The following is a 21,546-nucleotide window of genomic DNA, read 5'->3' as shown; positions in this document are numbered from 1 at the left end:
GGCAGAAGGGGTCATTATATACACAGCCAAAACCTACAAATTGAGTGGTAGAGAGTCTAAACTACAATGTAAATATAATCCATGATTGGTGACAATGTTTCAAAATGTATTCATCAGTTGCAGTGAATGTTCTACACAAATGAAAGAAGTTGTTGATGTGGGGAAGGATGGGAGCTGTGAAGAGTGAAGTATCTGAGAATCCCTTATATTTTTTATGTAATCCAAGTATATTTTAAAAATAAATAAAAATATACTTTTAAAAAACCCACTCAAATATTCTTACTAAGATAAACCTGTTACCCTTTTTATTATCTTCTTGAGGGCATCCTTGATCTCCTTGTTCCTCAGACCATAGACAGAGGGTTTAACATGGGGATAAGAATGACATAGAAAACCGACAGCACCTTGTCCTGCTTCAGGGCATGGCTAGAGCTGGGAAGTACATACACAGAGAGGCCTGTGCCATGGAAGTTTGTCATAGCTGCTAAGTGGGAAGCACAAGTATTGAAAGCTTTGGACCTGCCTTTGACTGAGGGAATTTTCAGGATGGAAGCTGCAATGAAGCCATAGGATAAGAGGATAAGGAGTAAAGAACCAAACAAAACAAAATAGCTACCAAAAGAAGAATTATTTGGCTGAAAAAGGGGTTGGAGCTAGACAAAAGAACAATATGAGGCATTTCAGAGAAGAAATGTTGAATGATATTTGTTCCACAGTAGTTGAGGTGAAAGCAAGAGACTGCTTGAGCTAAGCTACAAAGGAAACCACTCAAATAGGCCCAAGCAGCTAATTATCCACAGAGGCTGGGGGCCATTATGACTGAGTACATCAGTGGATTATAAATAGCAACATACCGGTCATAGGCCATGGTGGCCAAGAGGCAGCACTCAGCCAGACCCATCCAAGCCAGAACGAAATACTGAGTGGCACAGACAAGGAAGGAAATCTGTTTCTTGTCTTTTAAAAAGTCTGAAAGCATCTTTGGGCTAATGGAAAAAGAACAGCAGATGTCTATGATAGGAAACTGAGAAAGAAGTACATGGGTGTGTGCAGTTGAGAGTTCATCCTAATTAAGATAATAAGACACAGGTTCCAGATCAGAGTCACAAGGTAGACACCTGTAAAGAGTGGAAAGAGGATGAGCTGAAGCTCTTTTTCATCTGAGTTCCAGGAGAACAAACATGGTCACAGTGATGTGGTTTCCATCCCATTCCATGGATCTATTCACAGTCATCTGCTGAAAAAAGAAGAGAGGAAGAAATAGCATTATTCCTCCCAAAAAAGAAAGAAGAACTTTTTATGTTTTCCACTCATGCAGCTAATTGTCCTACCTTAAATTAGCAATTTTTATTAATCTGTACCTACTGTCTACAATGATCAACTTTATCTGAAAAATCCTCTTGGATATATATGATCATTCTTTCTTTGGGGACAACTGACATAAAATGGGCATCATAAGTACATTATCTACTAAAGTACTTAATTCCATTTTTTTCCATGCTTGATTCTGTGAGACCTGCATAAAGTTCAAATTATGAATACACTGCCATCACTCTATATGATGAAACAGAAAGATTCTGCTCAAGCAGTGATGGCCCTGCTATTAGGCTTTGAGAAGCCCTTGAATCATACTGGGACTCATGAGTGAATTGCGTAGGGTGGAATTGATCTCTTTAAAATTTCCTTGAGAACTAACAGTCAGTAAGTCTATAATCTGGATGTGTTGATGATTTGTAATGGCATTTCTGCTTTAAGACCTAGAGAGATGTAAGAATAAAATAGGATGGTGGGAATAGTCACAAATCAAGAAACAGCAGCTTGGACATGGATGTGCCAACCAATATTGATGACTCTAGGAAGGTTTCTGGGAAGGGAAATAAGAAAAGGATGAAAGATTCATAAGGCTTCCTCCATTACTTGTGCAGATTATGTAGTATAGAGATCTTGATCTTCTTTATCAGTGATTCCTTCAAGTATCTGATGGAAACTCTGAATCCTTTGTGCACAGAAGGAAAATATCATTTTTACATATAGTTTAATTGGACATCTGTCACCAAAAGTCTATTCATGATTTTCAGGTTAAAGACTTCTTTTACACGGACAGTGACTTTGACTTATTAAAGGACAGGATGATTAGGAAATAAGCATGGGGATTGGAAAACTGGGATAGGTTCTGAGAGAGTTCTTTTCTCTCCCTCACATTGGTGTCCAGCCAGGGGAGGCAAATTCTGAAGTATTCCCACCAAATGTAACAAACCCAAAAAATATTTTGTGTCAGGCATTGCATGCTCCCTTCAAGAGGATAGAACTGTCATTCTCTCTAGGCAGTCATTATATCATCTCCCAAAGGAAAAAACATTTTTATTCAGGTCAGCCAAATTAGAAAAAAAATAAGGGAAATCTTGAAAGTTACAAAATGGCAGTCAAATGTACCTTGGAGTTGTTTAAAGGGGTCAAAAGTAGATGTCTTGGAGACAGAGAAATGACAAGTAGTTGTGCAATCTGTCAACACTGCAATCACCGTATCACTTCAGAAAGATATTCTTAGAGGCAGAGAACAGAAAAGCTGCAACAGGGACTGTTTGCAAAGAAAACTGAGACTACTGGAGGAGAAATTAGTCATTTAAGAAGAAGAAATAAGGTAGCATTAAAATGTTCTGGAAAGCTAAGCCTTTAGATGGTACCCTTTGCAAAACTTTGACCACAGATGCCTCGAGGTCAAACTACCACAATAAACCCTACCTTATGCAAAGAACCATGTTAAACAAGCGATACTATTGTTAATCTTTGAGGCATCTTGTTATTGGCAAATTGAATTTCTCAGCCACCCAAAAAATTCTATCATTTCTAATCAAAGCCATGCTCTCGGTTGCCTCTTAGTTAATATCAGTGACTCTGACACTTCTTTTCTTTATTTTTCTTTCTTAAATTTTTTGGATAAAATTTATATTTCAGGATACAATTTACTTTGACACACTTCCTTCAGTTTTTTCTCAAACCATTCTTGGCATAATATATTCTACTTCCTATTGCTCTTTAAGATTTTTCATCAGCAGCATTTTCTGATATTGTATGTCTAGCTCTCATAGGTTTAGTGATTTTGAAAAGTGCCTATATGTAGAGAATATGAAAGATACAAACTCTGAAGATCTTTATTTTCTAGAAACCATGAGGACAGTATTACTCTCAGAAGACAAAATATTACATTTATTCTTTTCTGGTGGGTTCTTTGCCTCTGCTAGATCTTACCATACTATTGAAGACTGCATTGGATTCACTCAACCTAGATTTCCTCCCCTCACACACAAAGTGTCACCTGTGGACTCTTCAAGCATGACACTTTTAATAAAACAAATAAGTTTGCATAGTCCCCTCAATAATAGTCTCCAGTGTATTTTCTGAATCTTTATTCTCCCATTTATCTTTAAACTAATTAAATGAATCAGAGATTTTCCAACACCCCACTTTTTGCTAAAGTGTACTCACACAGACTACATACTTAGACCTTCTTTCAACAGGTTTTTGTTCAGGTTAAAAGACTCAAACTGACATTTTTGGGACGTCAAGTTGTCCTGGGTGGTGCTGCAGGGACAGTTACTGGACATTGTATGTCCTCCCATGCCCACTGGGTGGAATGTGGGAGAGTGTGGGCTATGATGTGGACCATTGACCATGAGTGCAGTGGTGCTCAGAGATGTATTCATCAAATGCAATGAATATCTCATGATGATGAAGGTTGTTGTTATGGGCAGAGGAGTGGAGTGAGGTGGTTGGGGGTTATATGGGAACCTCATATTTTTTAATGTATTATTAAAAAAATAAAGACAAAAAAGTTCTATAAAAATAAAAATAAGAATAAAATGCATAAGCAAAAAAAAAAAAGATTCAAACTGAAAGGGATCCATCCATCCAAGGGCAATGATACTGAGTTATTTGTAAATCTGTGGAAATCTGCCTTTGTCCTAGGCCTTTCATGTTCCTTACAGCAGAGCCTCAAAGTGACTCAACTATGAGTTCAAGAAAGCTCTCCTCTTCTGTGGCCCAAAATATTTTCCTTTGTGGTATACCCAGGTATTCTGAAACAGCCAGGAAATACTTCAACATCTGATTTCTGAGTGCTTCCTGTTCCATAAGTACATTGAGATGAACACATAGACTATTGTTCTATGTGTTTGAGCCACCCAACTCCTTCAGAAATAACCCAGCTATAGAAAATGACAGGCTTAAATACTTACAATTCTTCAAAATCCCATCAAAGAGAGGCTTGAGAACAGAGTCCATGACAAAGAAAAAATGCATTAAAACCATGCAGATTGTATATAGTGTCCTCCTGGGTGATAGGGAAGAGACTAATTCTGTTAATTGGTCTTTTGCTTTGCTTCTGAGATCTCCTTCAGGGTGTTAAGTTTCTGAGAGATTTTGATAACAGGGATTCTTCCTTTCACCCTGCCTCTTTGTTCCCAAAGGACAAATTATGGGGCCAAAATAGAGATCATTTCCAATCTTGTTATCTGTAAAATAAATTATATCATGACAGCAGGGGAGCACTCTGAGAGACTTCCGCCTGGGAGAGATACCAAAATAAGGACACCCCCAGCAATTCTAAGTTAGACACTCTGCAGAGGATGGCATCCCCACTCTCTACTGTTAGACTAATCTGTTACTTGTAGATTGGACTCCATCTAGTGGATCATGTTCAGAGAGAACTAACTGATGCTTGGAGTAGGGAGGAAAAATATAAATGTCTGCCGCCTTCTCTCCCTGGGCTGCAGGTGTTTGAGTTTAAAGACAAATGAGTAGGGGAGGAAAGACAGAAACAGCACGCGAAGAAGGGTATAAAAAAGAATTAAATGAGCAAGAATTGACAGAGTAGGAAATTTTGAAGATAAATAAGATTCCATTTCCCCAAAAGAGAAAACAAGAAGGAATCCTTCCATGCCCCTCCATTCTACCTCACTAGCTTCTCTAACTGGTGTACAAAAAGAGAAGCAATTCTTGTTTTGTAATGCCAAGACAATAAAGGGAACTAAGAAGTTTTCCTTTCATCCTCAAGAACTTTCACTAGAACTCTGGATCACCCAGGAAGCATCAGAGACTGTATAAAAGAGGTGGACTTGGCCCAGTGCTTAGGACATCTGTCTACCACATGGGAGGTCCACGGTTCAAACCCCAGGCCTCCTTGACCCGTGTGGAGGTGGCCCATGTGCAGTGCTGATGCGCATAAGGAGTGCCCTGCCACGCAGTGGTGTCCCCTGTGTAGGGGAGCCCCATGTGCAAGGAGTGCGCCCTATAAGGAGAGCTGCCCAGCGGGAAAGAAAGTGCAGCCTGCCCAGGAATGGTGCCGCACACATGGAGAGCTGACACAACAAGATGACGCAACAAAAAGAAACACAGATTCTAGTGCCACTGACAACAGAAGCGGACAGAGAAGATGCAGGAAATAGACACAAACAACAGACAATACGGGTGGGGGGGAGGGTAGGGCAGAGAAATAAATAAATAAATCTTTAAAAAATAAAAAAATAAAAGAGGTAAGACTATGAAGAAAGTCAAACATCCACTTGCAATTCATTAGAAAATGAGGTCTGTTTGTGCTTCTAACAAGTCATTAGTTTCCTGTTTTACCCCTCATTCAATCCTCTTTCTTAAAAGTTTCCCTTAAGTTTTTGAAATGGGCTAACATTTTTGAGATACTAGGCATCTTTTAAATATTTCTTCCCCACATCCCTTTAGCCATTCCCTTCTTTCAGACAAGTAGGCTGTTATGGTCTCAAGCCTCAAAGAAGGAATGTGACAGCAAAAAGAATTAAAAGTGAAGGGGATAAGTCCAAAAATGAGGGAGTCTGTGGAGCAACTTTCAGACATAACCCAAAGGAAACAGCAAAACCAACAAATCAGTTTGGAGACACCAACAGCAGAGAGGGTTGTTTGTCATTTTGTTGAGTTGCAGAATTTCTTTACATATTATCATTAAACCCTTATTGGAGAGTTGATTTCCAACTATATTCCCCCATTGCATAGGTTGTTATTTTGCATTCATGATAAGGTCCTTTGAGGTTCAAAAGATTTAATTTTGATGAGGTCATATTTATCTATTCCTTCTTTTGTTGCTTGTGCTTTGGGTGTAGTCAAAGACTCCATTGCTTACCATAGATCCTAAAGATGATTCCCTACGTTTTATAATGTTGTTTCTTATATTAACATCTCTGGTCCATTTTGAGTTGATTTGTGTATATGTTATGAGAAAAGCCTCCACCTTCATTCTTTTGCGGATGGAGATTCAGTTTTCCTAGCATCATTTCTTTAAAAGACTATTTTTTCTAATTGAGCAGACTTGGCATCTGTGTCAAAAATAAGTTACCTGGAAAGACAAGGGTTGATTTGTGAGCTCTAGGTTCAACTCCAGTGGTCAATGTATCTGCCCATTTGCCAATATCATGTGGTTTTGATTACTGTGGCTTTGTAATACATTTTAAGATTGAGAAATGTGAATCCTACAAAATGGCTTTGGCTAACCAGGGCCTTTTCCATTTTTGCAAAGATGCTTGTTGTATATTTCACTGGGATTCTATTGAATCTGTAAATAGCTTTGAGTAGAAATGACATTGTAACAAGATTTAATCTTCTAATCCATAAGTATACAATGTCCTTCCCTTTATTTAGGTCTTTTTTTATTTCTTTTAACAATATTTCTTAGTTTTTGTGTACAACTCCTTTAAATACTTGGTTGGGTTTTTTCCTAGATATTTGGTTATTTTAGTTGCTATGATAAATGGAATTTTATCTTGATTTCTTCTTCTGAGTGTTCATTACTAGTGTATAGGAAAACTACTGATTTTTGAATGCTAATCTTGTACCATGTCATACTCATGTTGAGTTAGTTTCCATCTATTCCTAGACTTCTAAGTGTTTTTTATCAAGAAGCAGTGCTATATACAGAAAGATTTTGTCAACTGATATTTTGGCAGGGTTTTTTCCCTTTGTTCTTTTCATTGTGTGTACTATATTAATTGATTTTCTTATGTTGAACCAATCTTGCATACCTGGGCGATGTTCCACTTCATCACGGTGTATAATTCTTTTAACGTGCTGTTGAATTCTATTTGCAAGTATTCTGTTGAGGATTTTTGCATCTGTATTCATAAGAGAAATTGGTCTGTAATTTTCTGAGGTACTTCTCATTTCTTTCTGAATGTATTTTTCATATATTTTCTTTGTGTTTACCATGATGTCAAAATTTAACATTCTAAACACATACCAATCATATTTGATTTGATACCAACTTAAGTTCATGAGCATACACAAACACATTTGCTAAATCCCTGCATTACCCCACATTTTTTCTATATGTTACAAATCATATATTTGTACATTGAATGTCCCAAACCAGACATTTCTCATTAATTTTTATGTATTTGAATTTTAGCACTTATAAAAAGGAAGAAGTGGGGTTAGACTGCAGACGTCTTCTCGGATCAAGAGAGTCTTGTAAAGCTGAGTTTGCCCCAGCACTTGAAGAAGGTAGACCTTCTGCCCCATTGTTCAGGAAGAATACTACCACCCTACTGTTTATTTGTGGAGGCCCTGGCTCTCATACGGGTGCTTGAAGCAGGTGAGGCCCTGATCTCAGTGCTTAGAGAGAGCATGGCCACTGGTTCCACTCCATCAGGCCTGGAAAACAAAACATCATTCCTTCAATGACTTTCCAACCTTGAAATCAAATGAAGTACACCCTGCTGGATTTGAGAATTGTTTGTGACCCATAATCCCGGTTTTCCTTCCAAGATCTTCCTTCTGGAGTGAAAATATTTATCCTATTCCTGTCCCTCCTAGGTGTATTGGAAGCGGATAATGTGTTTTCTTAAAAAGGAGATAGAGGGAAATTGTACCCTAAAACAGATCACACATGTGAAATCTCCATATGAGACCTTATAATAAGCATTGTTTCTGGAAGTATATAGGCTTTGGAATATTGTTATTGAATGATGTATATAGACAGAACATGCCTGTCTTTGGGGGTCCAGAGGATGGAATATGGTGGTGTGAAGTAGTGTGTACCCCAGAAAAGCATGGTATGTACGGGTGAACCCATAGTAAGTAGGACATTTTGATGAATCTATTTCAGTTAAGACGTGACCCATCTCAATAAGAATGGGTTTCAATCCAGAGTCCTTTATAAGAGAATGAAATTGAGGCACAGAGAGAGAAAGCCATGGAAGCAAGAAGGTGAAAGCAGCAAATCCCAGAAGAGAAGGGAAAGACCTGCAGACACCACCATGTGTGTTGCCAGGCAGCAGACACCACCATGTGTGTTGCCATGGAACAGACAGACCAACAATCGCTGATGGCCAGATATCAGGATGACAGCATTGCCTTGAGGATGCCTTGATTTGGATATTTTTTCAGCCTCAATACTGTGAATGAATATATTCCCATTGTTTAGGCTGAACCATTCCGTGCTATTTGCTTTGAGTAGCTGAGGAAATGAAAATAATGATTTTTTAAAGGGTCTTTGTCCAGTAAATCCAAAATCTGGTCCTCTTTGTTGATAGTTTCTGATTTCTTACTTTGTTCTTTTGGATGTCCCATCATTCCCTGTTTTTCACTTTGTCTTATAAACTTTATTTCATGCTGTACATTTTAATACTTTTAAGTGTTAGCTCTCAGATTTGGTGCAGGGGCTTTTTGTTCCTTAAATTGCATCTATTTTGGGATATGAGAAAATTTTCTAGAATGCCAGAAGCTAATCAAAACAACAGCCCAAAGTAAAAAGGTTCTTTCTCAGTCTTTCCAAAATTGACTGTGTTTTCATTGGTGGCCTCCTTCTGAGGTTAGTCTTTCTAATAGGAAGGTCCGCATGAGGCATATGCAAAAGGCAGGATCCTCTGACCCCTAGTAGGTTTTTCTCCCATGCAAGTTTATTTCTGCATAAGAATACTCCAGGCTTCTTCCCAGGAGATATCACCTCAGTTTGGAATGTTCTGAAAGTTGAAAAGTGAATCAGATGGATTTATGGCAAGGAGAGGGGCATCTGGCAAGGAGAATCTCCCTTTTTACCACGTAGCTTTTATATCAATTCCTCTGAGTACAGCATTCCTTCTTAGATATGTTTGATGGCCCTAATCCCATAGTCCCTGGCCCCATTCTCCAGAGAATAAACCTCCAGTCTTTCTGCCTGAGTGAGTAAAAGATATTGTGGGAGTTGCTGTCAATGTGCTAGAGGAAGGGAGGGCTGATCTAGACTCTGGGCCTGGAAAACCAGCTATTTCATAAGGAGACTTTCAAACAAGCCTTACCTGTTAATGCCCACCTGGCCTGTGTGAGTACATAGTGCCTTTGATTTCTTGATCCTTTCTGGGGTTGTGCCATGCAAATTGATTTCCTTCTTCATGACTTAGACTTCCATCCCCATTTTCCACCCCATTAGGACTCTTAGCTTTCTGTTTTCTCAAGTCTGAGTTAGTTGGCCATTACACATCTACTTTCTAGTTTCACCTTTTGTTATAATTCTCCCCCACATTCTCCAAACCTTGGTGTTATGCTCTTTAATAAATATATATATATATTTAACACACACACACACACACACACATATATATATATATATATATCTTTTATTGTCTGCATAGGTGGATTCCAGAAAGGCATGCAGGTAAATAGACAAAAATTCATGCATATAATCCATTATTTATAAATAAACATCACAACTAAAATTTTAAACTTTTTGAATAATTTCATACTACCATTAAAAATAAATAACTGTGCCATTTATTCCCCCAAACATTACATAATTCAATTTTAAATTATTTTCACGTCCTTTATTTATATTTTATTAGGTATAAAAATTATTTACATGTTCTTGTATTATCATTGAAATGGAACTTTGTGCTTATATGCTTATATATTTATTAATCAAATTAATATTCATCCTAATTTTTTAATCCCACATCTACTCTTAAAAGTACAACTAGTTTTCATGGATATTTTACTAATTTCTAAACACTATTGAATAGTCACAAACACATATTTGATATATCTAAGACTTACAAGTGAATAGTAAAATTATAAATGTATAAATACATATATAAATAAGAGAAAATCACATTTCCTTTTCATTCTAAAACGATGATTAGATCATAGTTTTAAAACTTAAATTACAATATGTAAGAAACAAATGAAAAACTTAGAAATTTTGTATGTCCCAAATGTAGAATCTAAACTAGACATTTTGACTTACAACTTTTAATTGGCTTAATAAACAAGTCCTATGATACACAACTTAAATTATGTTCATTTACAAGGTTTAAAAACTGAATATATATGCTGTTACAATTTAAGAGAACCTAAAAAGTAATAGAGAACATAACTGTATGCCCTTCAGATGACGTCAACTAAGAACTTATCTGCCTCATGATTCACTTCACAATTTGTGACGCACTTAATTTGTGACGCAATTACGAAATATTGTTGAATTTAAGTAACTTGGTAATTTTGAATTAGGAGGAATCAAAATAATAAAATACATACTGAAATACCAAAGTTAATTCATTCAACAATTATTGATTAAATGCATACTATGTGCCAGTCGCTATTCAGATCCTGAAATATTGAGAGTCCTGTTAGTGTGAGTGAGAGGAGTCGAGGTGACTCTGAGTGTGTACTGTGCAACAACCCATTTCATTCTTTGGAACACAAAGCTGATGGGTGCACCAGTGTCACGAAGATTTACTAAACCAAAGCTCCTCCTAATCCTACTTTGAATAAGCTAGATACAAGAGGAAGGGTCACCCTTTGAGTATGGAGAAAGGATACTGTCAAACTCAGCTTTAAGAACACACAGTGAATATTAACAGGGAAAAAATGATAGGAAAGCATAATGGTATATTAGCTAAGTATTAATATTAGAATAGAATTAATTTGAATGAATAAATTGGAGAGTTCATGCATGATATTCTCTTGAAGTCCTAAAGAGAATAGCAGTTATTATGGAAAACAATTCTAGAGCCTTCAAAGATCTGAAAGCTACACTGACTGAAAGTGTTTTTATTTTTTTCAATTTTTTTGTCTTTATTTATTTTTGAATATTACATTAAAAAAATATGAGGTCCCCATATACCCCTCACCCCCTCATCTCACTCTTCCCCCCATAATAACAATCTCCTCCAATATCATGAGACATTCATTGCATTTGGTGAATACATCTCTGAGCACCACTGCACCTCATGGTCAATGGTCCACATCATAGTCCTGACTCTCCCACATTTCACCCAGTGGGCCATGGAAGGACATACAACGTCCAGTAACTGTCCATGCAGCACCACCTAGGACAACTCCAAGTCCCAAAAACACCCCCACATCTCATCTCTTCGTCCCATTCCCTACCTCCAGAAGCCACCATGGCCACTTTCTCCACACCAATGCCACTTTTTCTTCAATTACTAATCACAATAGTTCATTAATAGAATATCAGTAAGTCCACTATCACCCATACTCTATTCCTCCATTCTGAGGACCTGAAAATGTTTTAAATGGAGAAAGAATATCTGCTCTGCCTTTTGGTGTCAAAATAATAATAATAATGTTTCTAAACAGAAAGCACAGAAAACGTAGTATAGCAGTTTGTAACAGAACACATGAAATGAGTGGAGGCATGTTTGGACTGGTGATTGCAATGAACCACCTCTTCTAGATTAGGTTCATAGAACACATCACAGCTGTATCTGAGACTCAGATGGAATCTTTTTACCTAATATGCCAGCTAAATATTAAGTTGTTGGTGAGATGACCATTGGCAAGCTACTTCCTTAGCTTATAGTTGCTAGATAAATAACTATGAACCTCAGTGTGCATGTCATCTGTGGACTTCCTCCCCCTGGCCATGTGGATCAATTTTGCTCCTAAAAAATTTCTTAAGATGAAAACAATCCTACCTTCTCTTGCATAAGAGAGAAATTTTATTAGTACACATAATAATATACCATATAATGTCAGAGTGATAATTTATGCTTGCCAATTTTTCCATGAAAGTTGACATTTATTTCAGATTTGACATGGTGGTTCTATTTCAGGAGAACTTTATTCTAAAGACATTCATGCTTGCTTTTCCAGTGACTGGTTTAGGAAAAACATGAGGCCCTGTTTTGGCCGCTAACAGTTGTATGGAATTCTGCTGGGGAAGGAAGGAGATAACAGTATCTGGGAAATATTTCCTCTTTATATTAAAGACCCATAGGTAGAGATGATCTCTCTTCTCCTCTGAACATTGTCTTGTCTGTAAATACTTTGTAGAACAACTGCAATGAGCCTGCTACCACCCTTAGAGTGAAGCTAGTAAATATAACACCAGGATGTAAATGAACACATGGAATGAACTGAGGTTCTTGACAAGAGAATTTTAAATAAAAATTACTTTTTATTACAGAGATATTTTTCCATTATCACTTTGTACAGTGGATCTGGTCATTTACAATGGCATTATAAAGTACTATTTTAATATCCTAGTGTCCACTGCAACAATTTCTGGCATTTGAGAATATACCTTTGAACTAAGAATGTGTTAGATGTGTTTGAATCCCTTTTCTGCATTGATTTATTTATTTAAATTTTATCTATTTAAGGCCAAATTATGATAATAAATCCACAATGGCTTCAAGGAATAAATAATCTTTCTTGTTTTTAATTGCTTATTTTATCTTGCTATAAAAGCAAAATTTAGGGTATTTTATATATGATTTTAACTTTCACAATCTCAAGCAATGAGAAACAAATTGTTCTATAACTATTTGGGGTAATAATTATAATTTTGGTACTAGAGTGATAATCATTATAATATCAAGAATAAATTAAATGATCAAGGAGTCTGAATTTGTAAATTAAATCCAGGATTGATTTGATGAGATAGGTTTAGCCAGAGTAGTGGTTCCTGAACTCCCCAACCACTTTTATTTCTTATGATGTGTGAAAGAGGACAATCTTCTGGATAAGAGAAAGCCCATTTAAAATACACTGGTAGCTGTTAATCCGTTCCAATGTTTGAAAATATTTTTGTCTTGTTGACATAAACTGCCCCTGAAACTACAGAAATCACTTAGATCAAAAGCCTTATTTGAAGATATGCATTTGATAACATTAAATTTTATCTTCTGATTATTGGTCCACTTTTGTTTTCTAGTTGTTAAATCAATGTTATTAATATTTTCCATAAAATTATGTTTCTTCCATTTATGTCTTAAGTATTTATTAATATCATGCAGGCATTCTTTTAATTTTGAAAGTCTTTCCCATCATTAGTCTTTTCTCTAAGTTTCCATATTCTCTGATTTCTCAAATATATGCCATTAGCACTTCTATTTATTTATTTGTATAAAGACATGTCTTGTAAAATATGGTTATCAATTTTTTCTTCTCTTTTCCAATATAGATCTGCTTTTTATATGTTCTTCCTAATTTCCTTATACTTAGTATTTCTATTCTTCTTGCAGTTCCCTTTACTGATAGCTAAATTACTTTATCTTTTCCTTTTCAAAATAAAAATACTATTGAATTTAGAAATTACTGCATCTTATATGTATTGCTCTATTTTATTTATACCATATTGTATATTAAGAGATCATTAAGAGGGGAGGCTTTGATATCTCTGCTCTTCAATACAAAGTTTGACTCTTTCATTTACTAGCAATGTAATTTGGGCAAATTTCTAAATAACTCTGACCTCAGTCATCTGCAAAATTGTTATAACAAGAGAACTTAGCTTAATATATGCACTTTAAAGTATTTGTACGAATATAGCACTCAATGAATACTAAAATATAAAAAACATATACTGCTTCTTAAGTGCAAGGGAAACTATTAAGGATCCTTCATAATATCAATTCATTTAATCATAATAAACAACAGAAGTAGATATAACATTATTTCCATTTTATAGGATGAGGAAACTGAAGCACCTAAAGGTGCCCAGAATCACACAGCTACTGAATAGCATGATCTGGATTGAAACCAGTCAATTCAGATGTGAAGAAAAATTTTAGTTTTTAATTTCATAAAGTATTAACTAATTATTATTGCAAAACTAAACAACACTAAAACTTAGTGCTTCAATCTACACTCATTGTCACTCAAGGACAATACAGGAATATTATTTGTATCAAATGAAACCTCTTTCATCCATGCACACTATTAGCTACTAATTTCCATTCATGTCCACATATTGTAGGTTCAATAGTGATTGATTCTTACCAGCCAAATCTTTCACAAATATTAGAGCATATGACATTAGAAGTGCCATCTCTTCTTTTGAAACTTCTTCAAAGCAACTTTGATCTCCCTGTTCCTCAGACTGTAGATCAAAGGATTCAACATGGGAACCACTACCGTGTAAAATACTGAAGCAAATCTATCAAAGCCAGGGGAACCACCAGAGCTGGAACTTAAATAGACAAACATAGATGATGTATAGAAGAGGGAAACAGCAGTCAGATGAGAAGCACAGGTGTTGAAAGCCTTGGACCTGCCTTTAGCTGAAGTGATCTTCATGATTGAGATAACAATATAGACATAGGATATCAGGATAACTAGAGCATTTGATGTCCCAAATAGCATTGCTAATATAGCAAGCATGACTTGTATGAAGAAAGTGTCAGTGCATGACAAGATTAACAATTGAGGCATGTCACAGAAAAAGTGGTTGATAATATTAGGTCCACAGAAGTGAAGTTGAAGCAAACCACATAATTGGGATAAAGAACCAGAGAGTCCAGCTACATAGGTTCCCAATGCCATCTGAATACAGAGGTTGGGTGACATGATTGATGAATAGAGCAGTGGTTTACAAATGGCAGCGTACCTGTCATAAGCCATGGCTGCCAGGAGACAAGACTCACTCAGTCCCATAGTTGAAAAGATGAAGTACTGGACAGCACAGCCCAAAAAGGTGATTGTTTGCTGCTTCTGGAAGAAGTGGAAGAGCATCTTTGGGGCTGTGGATGTAACATAGAAGATATCTATGAAGGACAGGTTACTGAGGAAGAAGTACATGGGTGTGTGGAGGTGGGAATTCATCCTTATTAAAACAATGAGGCACAGGTTCCAGGTCATGGTCATGAGATAGATCAACAAGAATATAACAAAGAGCACTCCTAAGATTCTGGGAAAATCTGAGAATCCCAAGAGGATGAAGTGAGTGATATATGTAATATTTTCTCCTCCAATCATTGACTCAGTGCTTCTAAAATCAGAAAGGTGACAAAGAAATACATTGCTGAGCCAGTTAAAATAATATCATTATCATTTTCATATGTGCCTGTCTTTTTCACCATTAAGCTCTTTAGAAGAAATAGATTGCTCCTCTTCGGGTGAAAACAATCAAGTAGTCAAGACGCAGTTAGTCAGTTCTTCATGTTCCAAATTAATTCATGTGGTCTCATAAGAATTAATAGAGAAACTTAAAATATTGAGTGGGAGCTTAAAAAATATACTGTTGAGAAATGCTGTGATTATTATTTAAAGAAGTTTTAACAGACATCTGTGAATTCATCATATAACTGCTATTTCATAATAAAATTATAAGTGCATGCATCTTCCTAGAAAATATTTGAAATAGACGTGTTCTAGATTGTCATCAATATATTTTAAATTTCTTTTCCCTTACGAAGTATTAAATTCCCTCTTTATGACAATTTTTCAAATATTTAAAAGTTGGTATCAACCCAAATACTAGTGTACTTAATACAACATCTTAAATATCTCAAAATAAAAATCATATTAATGCTGATTCTTTTATGTTAGGACACAAGTATGTATATCCAGATATTCAATGGATCATTCCTCTACTGGAGTCTTATATTAAGCATTCCAAAGAGGTACACACAGATCACTATTGGCCCATACTATTGTCACAATGTTAGGTCATTTTGCCTTTTGGAGAAGAGCATAGTACTGTGGGTAATGGTTTCTATTTTGGAGTTTGTGTTCTAATACCTTCTTGCTTTAAGAACATGTCCCAATGACTTAAACACACTAAATTCAGATTTACAGAAAATACAGTGAGACCAACAAAAGCCCCTTGACTACAAGGTTATGGGAGAGTTTTATGAGGAAATGATGCAAGTTCTCAGCTCACAGTTCATATATAATATATGTTCAGTCGATGTTCAGTATCATAAGCATTGGTTTCTTAGAGACACCTAAAGCCTATAGTTCCAGAATGTAATGGATTAACTTGGGGAAATTCCTGAGAAATTAACAGCTGTGGAGACAATCTGGCATTCCTTGCTGGCAGGTGTATAATCAGTTTCTAGTGTTCATGCATGTCATACGACCTAGATATGTGAAGATCAAACCTCATAAAACAGATTCCATTCAGTTTGAATGAATTCAGGTAAACTGGTCAATGGACAACCAGAATTCAAACTATGATGGTCATTGAGATACAGACAGGGTTAAATAAATATTTCACATCTCAAATGTTCCCAAATAACACCATAACTAATCAATTCAGTGAAAATATGTCAAGGAATTGACTAATCTTTTGCACTAAAATTCTTCATTTTCTCATAAATTTCAGTGCCAGAGGCAACCATAATTAAATGTAATCTATGTAATCAACCATTCCCAGGAGAAGGAGGAGTTGTGCTTTGTTTTTCTCATTCTCTATGAAATTTAACCTAATTCCCTTTAAAATTTAGCAGACATGAGTAAAAAGAAAAACATCTACATATACTCACCTCTATTTTTTGATATATTTTTATTTATTTTTAAAAGATACTTAGATTACATACAATGTTAAACGAAAAAAATATATACAGGATTCCCATATACCCCACTCCCACTCCTCCCACTTTTCCCTACATTAATAACTTCTTTCATTAGTGCAGTACATTCATTGCAATTGATTAACACGTTTTGGAGCATTGCCACCAGCTGGGATTATAGTTTACATTGTAGTTTAGGCTCTCTCCCACTCCATTCAGTAGGTTGTGGCAGGATATATAATGGCCTGTATTTGACATTGCAATGTCATTCAGGACAATTCCAAGTCCTGAAAATGCCCCCAGATTACACCTCGTTTTCCCTGTCCCTGACTTCAGCACTCCAGTGGCCACTGCCTCCACATCAATGATATAATTTCTTCCAAGCTAGAGTCACAATAATTCTATAGCAGAATACCAGTAAATACACTCTAGTCCATATTTTACTCCCCAATCCTGAGGATTCTGAGATGCATATACTCAACTCTCTAATTTCTTTGCATGTTTCTTGAGACAATTTGGAGAAGAACAGGTGATAGACTTAAAGAGTATTTCTAACTAATCAAAACCCTTTGCAATCCTGATCTTATAAGGATGTGGTCAGCTTCCTAGGTTATACAAAATCAGGTAAAGAAACACAGCGGAAGTTTCTAATTGAAGAAAATGAAGCAAGTAAAATAAACTTAAAAGGGACCAGCGACCAACAATACCTGAACTTGGAATGGGCAGCTCTGATATCTGCATTTCAGAGCATATTGTCTCAAGATACCCTAAGCCTCCAAAGATGACAATGGAGAGATATTTGAGGAATTTTTAAAGTCATAATGGAAACATACTTGGGTACTTTTTTATACCATTCTAGAGTGAATCTCCTTGTCTCTTGCTACTCAGAAACTATAAATCAAAACCATATGTTTCAACAGAACTAACAATTATTATTTCAAAAACAAAGTCCTCAAGGGCAAAAATTAGATATCAGGCTTTACTGACATTGTCTCATTTAATTCTAGATGCTCCTATATACCCATTTTACAGGGCAAAAAACAGAAGGTAACATGCAGACAAGAACTCAAACCCCACCACAACACAATCTGAAATATTACCTGAAATTTTACTTTGAGATTATTCTTTTCATCGAAATGCAGAAAGCTAAAAAAAAAAAAAAAAAAAAAAAGTTTTAGAGACTTTGAGTCCTTCGGTCCTACTGAAAGGATTATACAGACATTGAGATAGCACAGAATCCACTGGTCTCACTAAGTCCTGCTCTTTGAATTTGACCCAGACCCCACAAAGCAGAGTTCTTGCCAAAGGTATAATTACTTATTTCTTCTCCAGTGGAATTTTCTAGGTGGGCCCTATTGCACCACAAGATCTGCCTATTTGGTCTAGAAAATGGCTGTTTACTAACAGCAAGAGTACTTCCTGAATCTTGCAAACTCCTTTAATGCCTCTTTGGGGTGTTGGTGAACTGAGAAAAGCCAAATGGGTGGAGAAGGGGAGGGGAAACCACTCCAGGTTATTGCTTTCTGGTGTTATGGTTGTCATGGAGATTTTTTCCCTGTCAATTACATGCCCCAATTTGCCATGCCCTGCTGAATTTTTTCTTCACTTCCCCTGGTTCTGTCATCATCTCATTACTCTAGATGTTTCATTACTGACCTGGGAGACATTTAAGCTGGAAAACCTAGAGATATTCTAGTCTAATCCTCTCAGTTTTCAGGAGAGGAACCTAAAGTCAGAGAAGCTGTATGATATACCCAAGATGACACAGCTAACTGGTGATTTAGCTTGATAATAATAAATCAAGTATGTACACTTCCCTGCTTAAAGAACAGTTTCATTTTACACAGCTATATACAAATATTTTCTCAAATACCTTACTTTATTCAATCATCACAGCAGTCAGTACAACAAATAAGGCATTATTTCCTTTGTCTAAGTCAGGAAATAGATGCACTAAGGACCACAGTAAGACTAATTCGTGACTGAGAGACAGTTTTAACCATGGACTTTGGAATCAGACAATTTGAATTGAAAGCTGGTTCTGCCACTTGCTGGTTGTGACCATGAGCAATTTAACATCTCCATACTGCATGCAGTTGAAGTTAGTAGTACTTCAGAGAGTAGCACACATAACAAGAATTAAATTCGTTAATGCATATCACACATTTTTCAGAATTTGGCACATATAGTATGCCCTTTATTAATAGTTGGTATAATTTCTATTTTTTTATTGAATTTCTAACATATTAATCTGCATTTCTAATCTTTAAATATATACATAAGATCATTACCGGAAGCATTTTTTTGAAGGAACTCACCTATACTGCCAGTTACTAGAAATGCAGAGTTATTTTAGGTAAGATTCCATCCTTGGTCTATTTGCTTCAGACAAATTTATCTAGGGGGAAAAAAGAGGAGTGGGAAGTTAATTATTAATTAACCCTTTTAATAGGTTAGCACATGTAAATACCTCCTGATAAGTATTGTTATGATTCAAACCTTTCAACTGAAGAGCTTCTTAAGACACTTTGAAGAAACAGCACCAAGAGTAAGATATTTAGGCACAGTGAAATAACAAAGAGGAAATAAATTTTGTCAGTACAAACAGTATAGGCACTAAAAATCATACTTTGTAAGACTTGAGATAGATTACTCCCTACACCAATTGCATGGCAGAACTCAATATGCTCTATATTCCATTTGCAAATGTGGAGAATTTCTTACCTACCGACTTCATGTGAGCAGAAAAAAAAACCCAAATCTATACAATGTAACTATATAAAGGATAAAATGTACAGATAATTAAAAAAACATATGTATAAACCTGATCCATAAATTCTGGCATGTATAAAATATCTCTTCAGTAAAAAAAAATTAACACTTTAAAATTTCCATTATTGGACTCTGAGTCTCCATGTTACCTCTGGTTCTAGTTTTCTGCACTTTTGTTCTCAAATTAAGGCCATGTGGTGGGACAAGATGGTGGCTGAGTGAGCTTACCTGACAGTCTCTCCTGCAAAGAAGCAGCTGGGCAGTGTTGGAGGTTCTTTGGGACCAGGCTGTTTTGGGATTTTTGCAGGGCAGGAGGTGTCTGGACATAGATTTGGTGGGAAGGTAACAGAGAGGATTAGTCTATAAGATATAATTGAGACTCTATTGCACAGAGGTGAGAGCTATTCATGGGAAGCTCCCTCCTGGAGTGGGTGGAGCCACGGAACCGGCACTGCGGAGGCGATTTTTGGAGGCTCTGTGGTACTGGGGGATTCATGAGCCCTGAGCGGGCTGTTGGGGGGTTGACAGGACGGGAGGCCTTTGCAGATCGGTTTGGGGAGACAAACGGGGGTTTTGTTGCTAAGTGGGGAATTTTTGTTTGTGGGCACAAGTAATAGCGCTTCCTCCTGGAGCCCCGCCCCCCCCAAGCCCGGCTGCCGTTCTGCAGCAGACTTAGATTGCTGACAATAAAGGGACATAACCGGGAGGCTCTTACAGAGTCTGGCGGGGGAGGGGGAGACGTCTGGAAGCCAATTGGGGCAATATTTTGCGAAGCCTGGGAATTTCGGTTTTGGACTCTGTTGTCGGCATTTCCAGCTGGAGCCCCACCCTTGGGCCTGGCTTCTGATCTGTGTCATTAAATTGACTGCAGTGTAGAGGTGCCCCCAGATGGCCGTTCCGGGGACTTACAGGGTGAGAGGTGTCCTCAAGCCAAATTGATGATACATCCACAGAATAGACCCCAGTGAGTGAGTGAATTTCGGGGTTCAGACACATAAGATAGAGTTTGCGGATCTGATCTCCCCCATAGGGCTGGCACCCAGCTGCGGGGATCCCTGAAGCTGTGTTACACTGCAGTACTTCCAGGCTCCCTGTTAACCAGATTTGAGGGTGCCAGGTCTGAGTTCCCTAAACCCTGGTGGCCCACACACCAGAGACTCACACCTCTTGAGTCTTCAAGATCTCAGACTTTCCATCCCTGAATCCATCACACCCTGAGGTCCATCTGAGGTCCTTGAATGTCCTAGCCCTCAACATTTGCGTTTTTTCTTTTTTGTTTTGTTTTGCTTTAATTTTTTATTTTATTTTATTTTTTATTCTTTTTAATGTCCTGGTTCCTAACATTGCAGTATCTCCTAGTCTTTTCTCCCAGCGTATCCCCCAAAGTCTTTTTTTTTGTTTTGTTTTGTTTTCTTTTCTTTACTTTTTCAGCTATTTAGGGGTTTGTTGTTGTTGTTGTTGTTGTTGCTGTTGTGGCTGTTCTATATCTTTTTTTTCTTTTCCCTACTTGTTCCCCTCCCTTTACACGCCCGCCTTTTCTTTCTTCCTTTCTTCTTCTTTTTTTTCTCTCTCTCTTGTCCCTCATTTTCTCCTTATTTTATTTTATCTTAATTATACAATAGGTGCTGCAGGGAACACCTCACATTTGCTGGTATTCCTCACCCTCCGCTGCCTGATTTCTGTGTGAATTGATTTTGGCTACCTACACTATTCCATTTCCCCTACATCCTGATATCCCCCATTATCTACTGTCACTCCTATATCCCACCTCCCTTTCTTTGATCACCAAAGTGTCTAACTCTTAATTTCTAATACCTTTGTTTTGTTTTCGGTCTTTTATCCACTCTTGAAACTATTGCCTTTCTTTTCTCTTTCCCTCTTTCATGAAAACACTAGCTTTTTAATTGATACCATATTCCTCCCATATTCAGTCGACTACCTCATTATAGGTACTCTACCTACTGCTAAAACTCTACACAACTTACATGAATCTAACATCCATCCTCCCAGACCTCATATTGTT

At 36.8% G+C, this 21,546-nt stretch overlaps 1 protein-coding gene and 1 pseudogene across 1 annotated transcript; both read right to left on the bottom strand.

Annotated features, from left to right (window-relative positions):
- Positions 1–282: 282 nt before the first annotated feature.
- On the bottom strand, positions 283–1,234 carry LOC139439904 (olfactory receptor 5A1-like; annotated as a pseudogene).
- Positions 1,235–13,015: 11,781 nt separating this feature from the next.
- On the bottom strand, positions 13,016–15,213 carry LOC101431476 (olfactory receptor 5AN1-like). The gene is made up of 2 exons (XM_004451655.4): positions 14,288–15,213; positions 13,016–13,046 (listed from the first exon to the last, which is right to left on the bottom strand). Exons 1-2 carry the CDS (start codon positions 15,211–15,213, stop codon positions 13,016–13,018), a joined length of 957 nt encoding a protein of 318 aa, XP_004451712.4.
- Between the last annotated feature and the right edge of the window lie 6,333 nt (positions 15,214–21,546).

This window comes from Dasypus novemcinctus, chromosome 10 (genome assembly GCF_030445035.2).
Source record: "Dasypus novemcinctus isolate mDasNov1 chromosome 10, mDasNov1.1.hap2, whole genome shotgun sequence".
Taxonomy (NCBI): Eukaryota; Metazoa; Chordata; class Mammalia; order Cingulata; family Dasypodidae; genus Dasypus; species Dasypus novemcinctus.
The sequence above is the reverse complement of the archived record's forward strand: the minus strand, read 5'-3'. Positions and strand labels throughout refer to the sequence as shown.

Excerpts from the sequence above, each read along its gene's own strand:
- LOC101431476 (XM_004451655.4), bottom strand. The coding sequence starts at position 15,213 with ATGATTGGAGGAGAAAATATTACATATATCACTCACTTCATCCTCTTG. Across the intron at positions 13,047-14,287 it reads AAGAAGTTTCAAAAGAAGAG|AAAAATATTTTCAAACATTG; the intron begins ATGGCACTTCTA and ends TGTCAACAAGAC.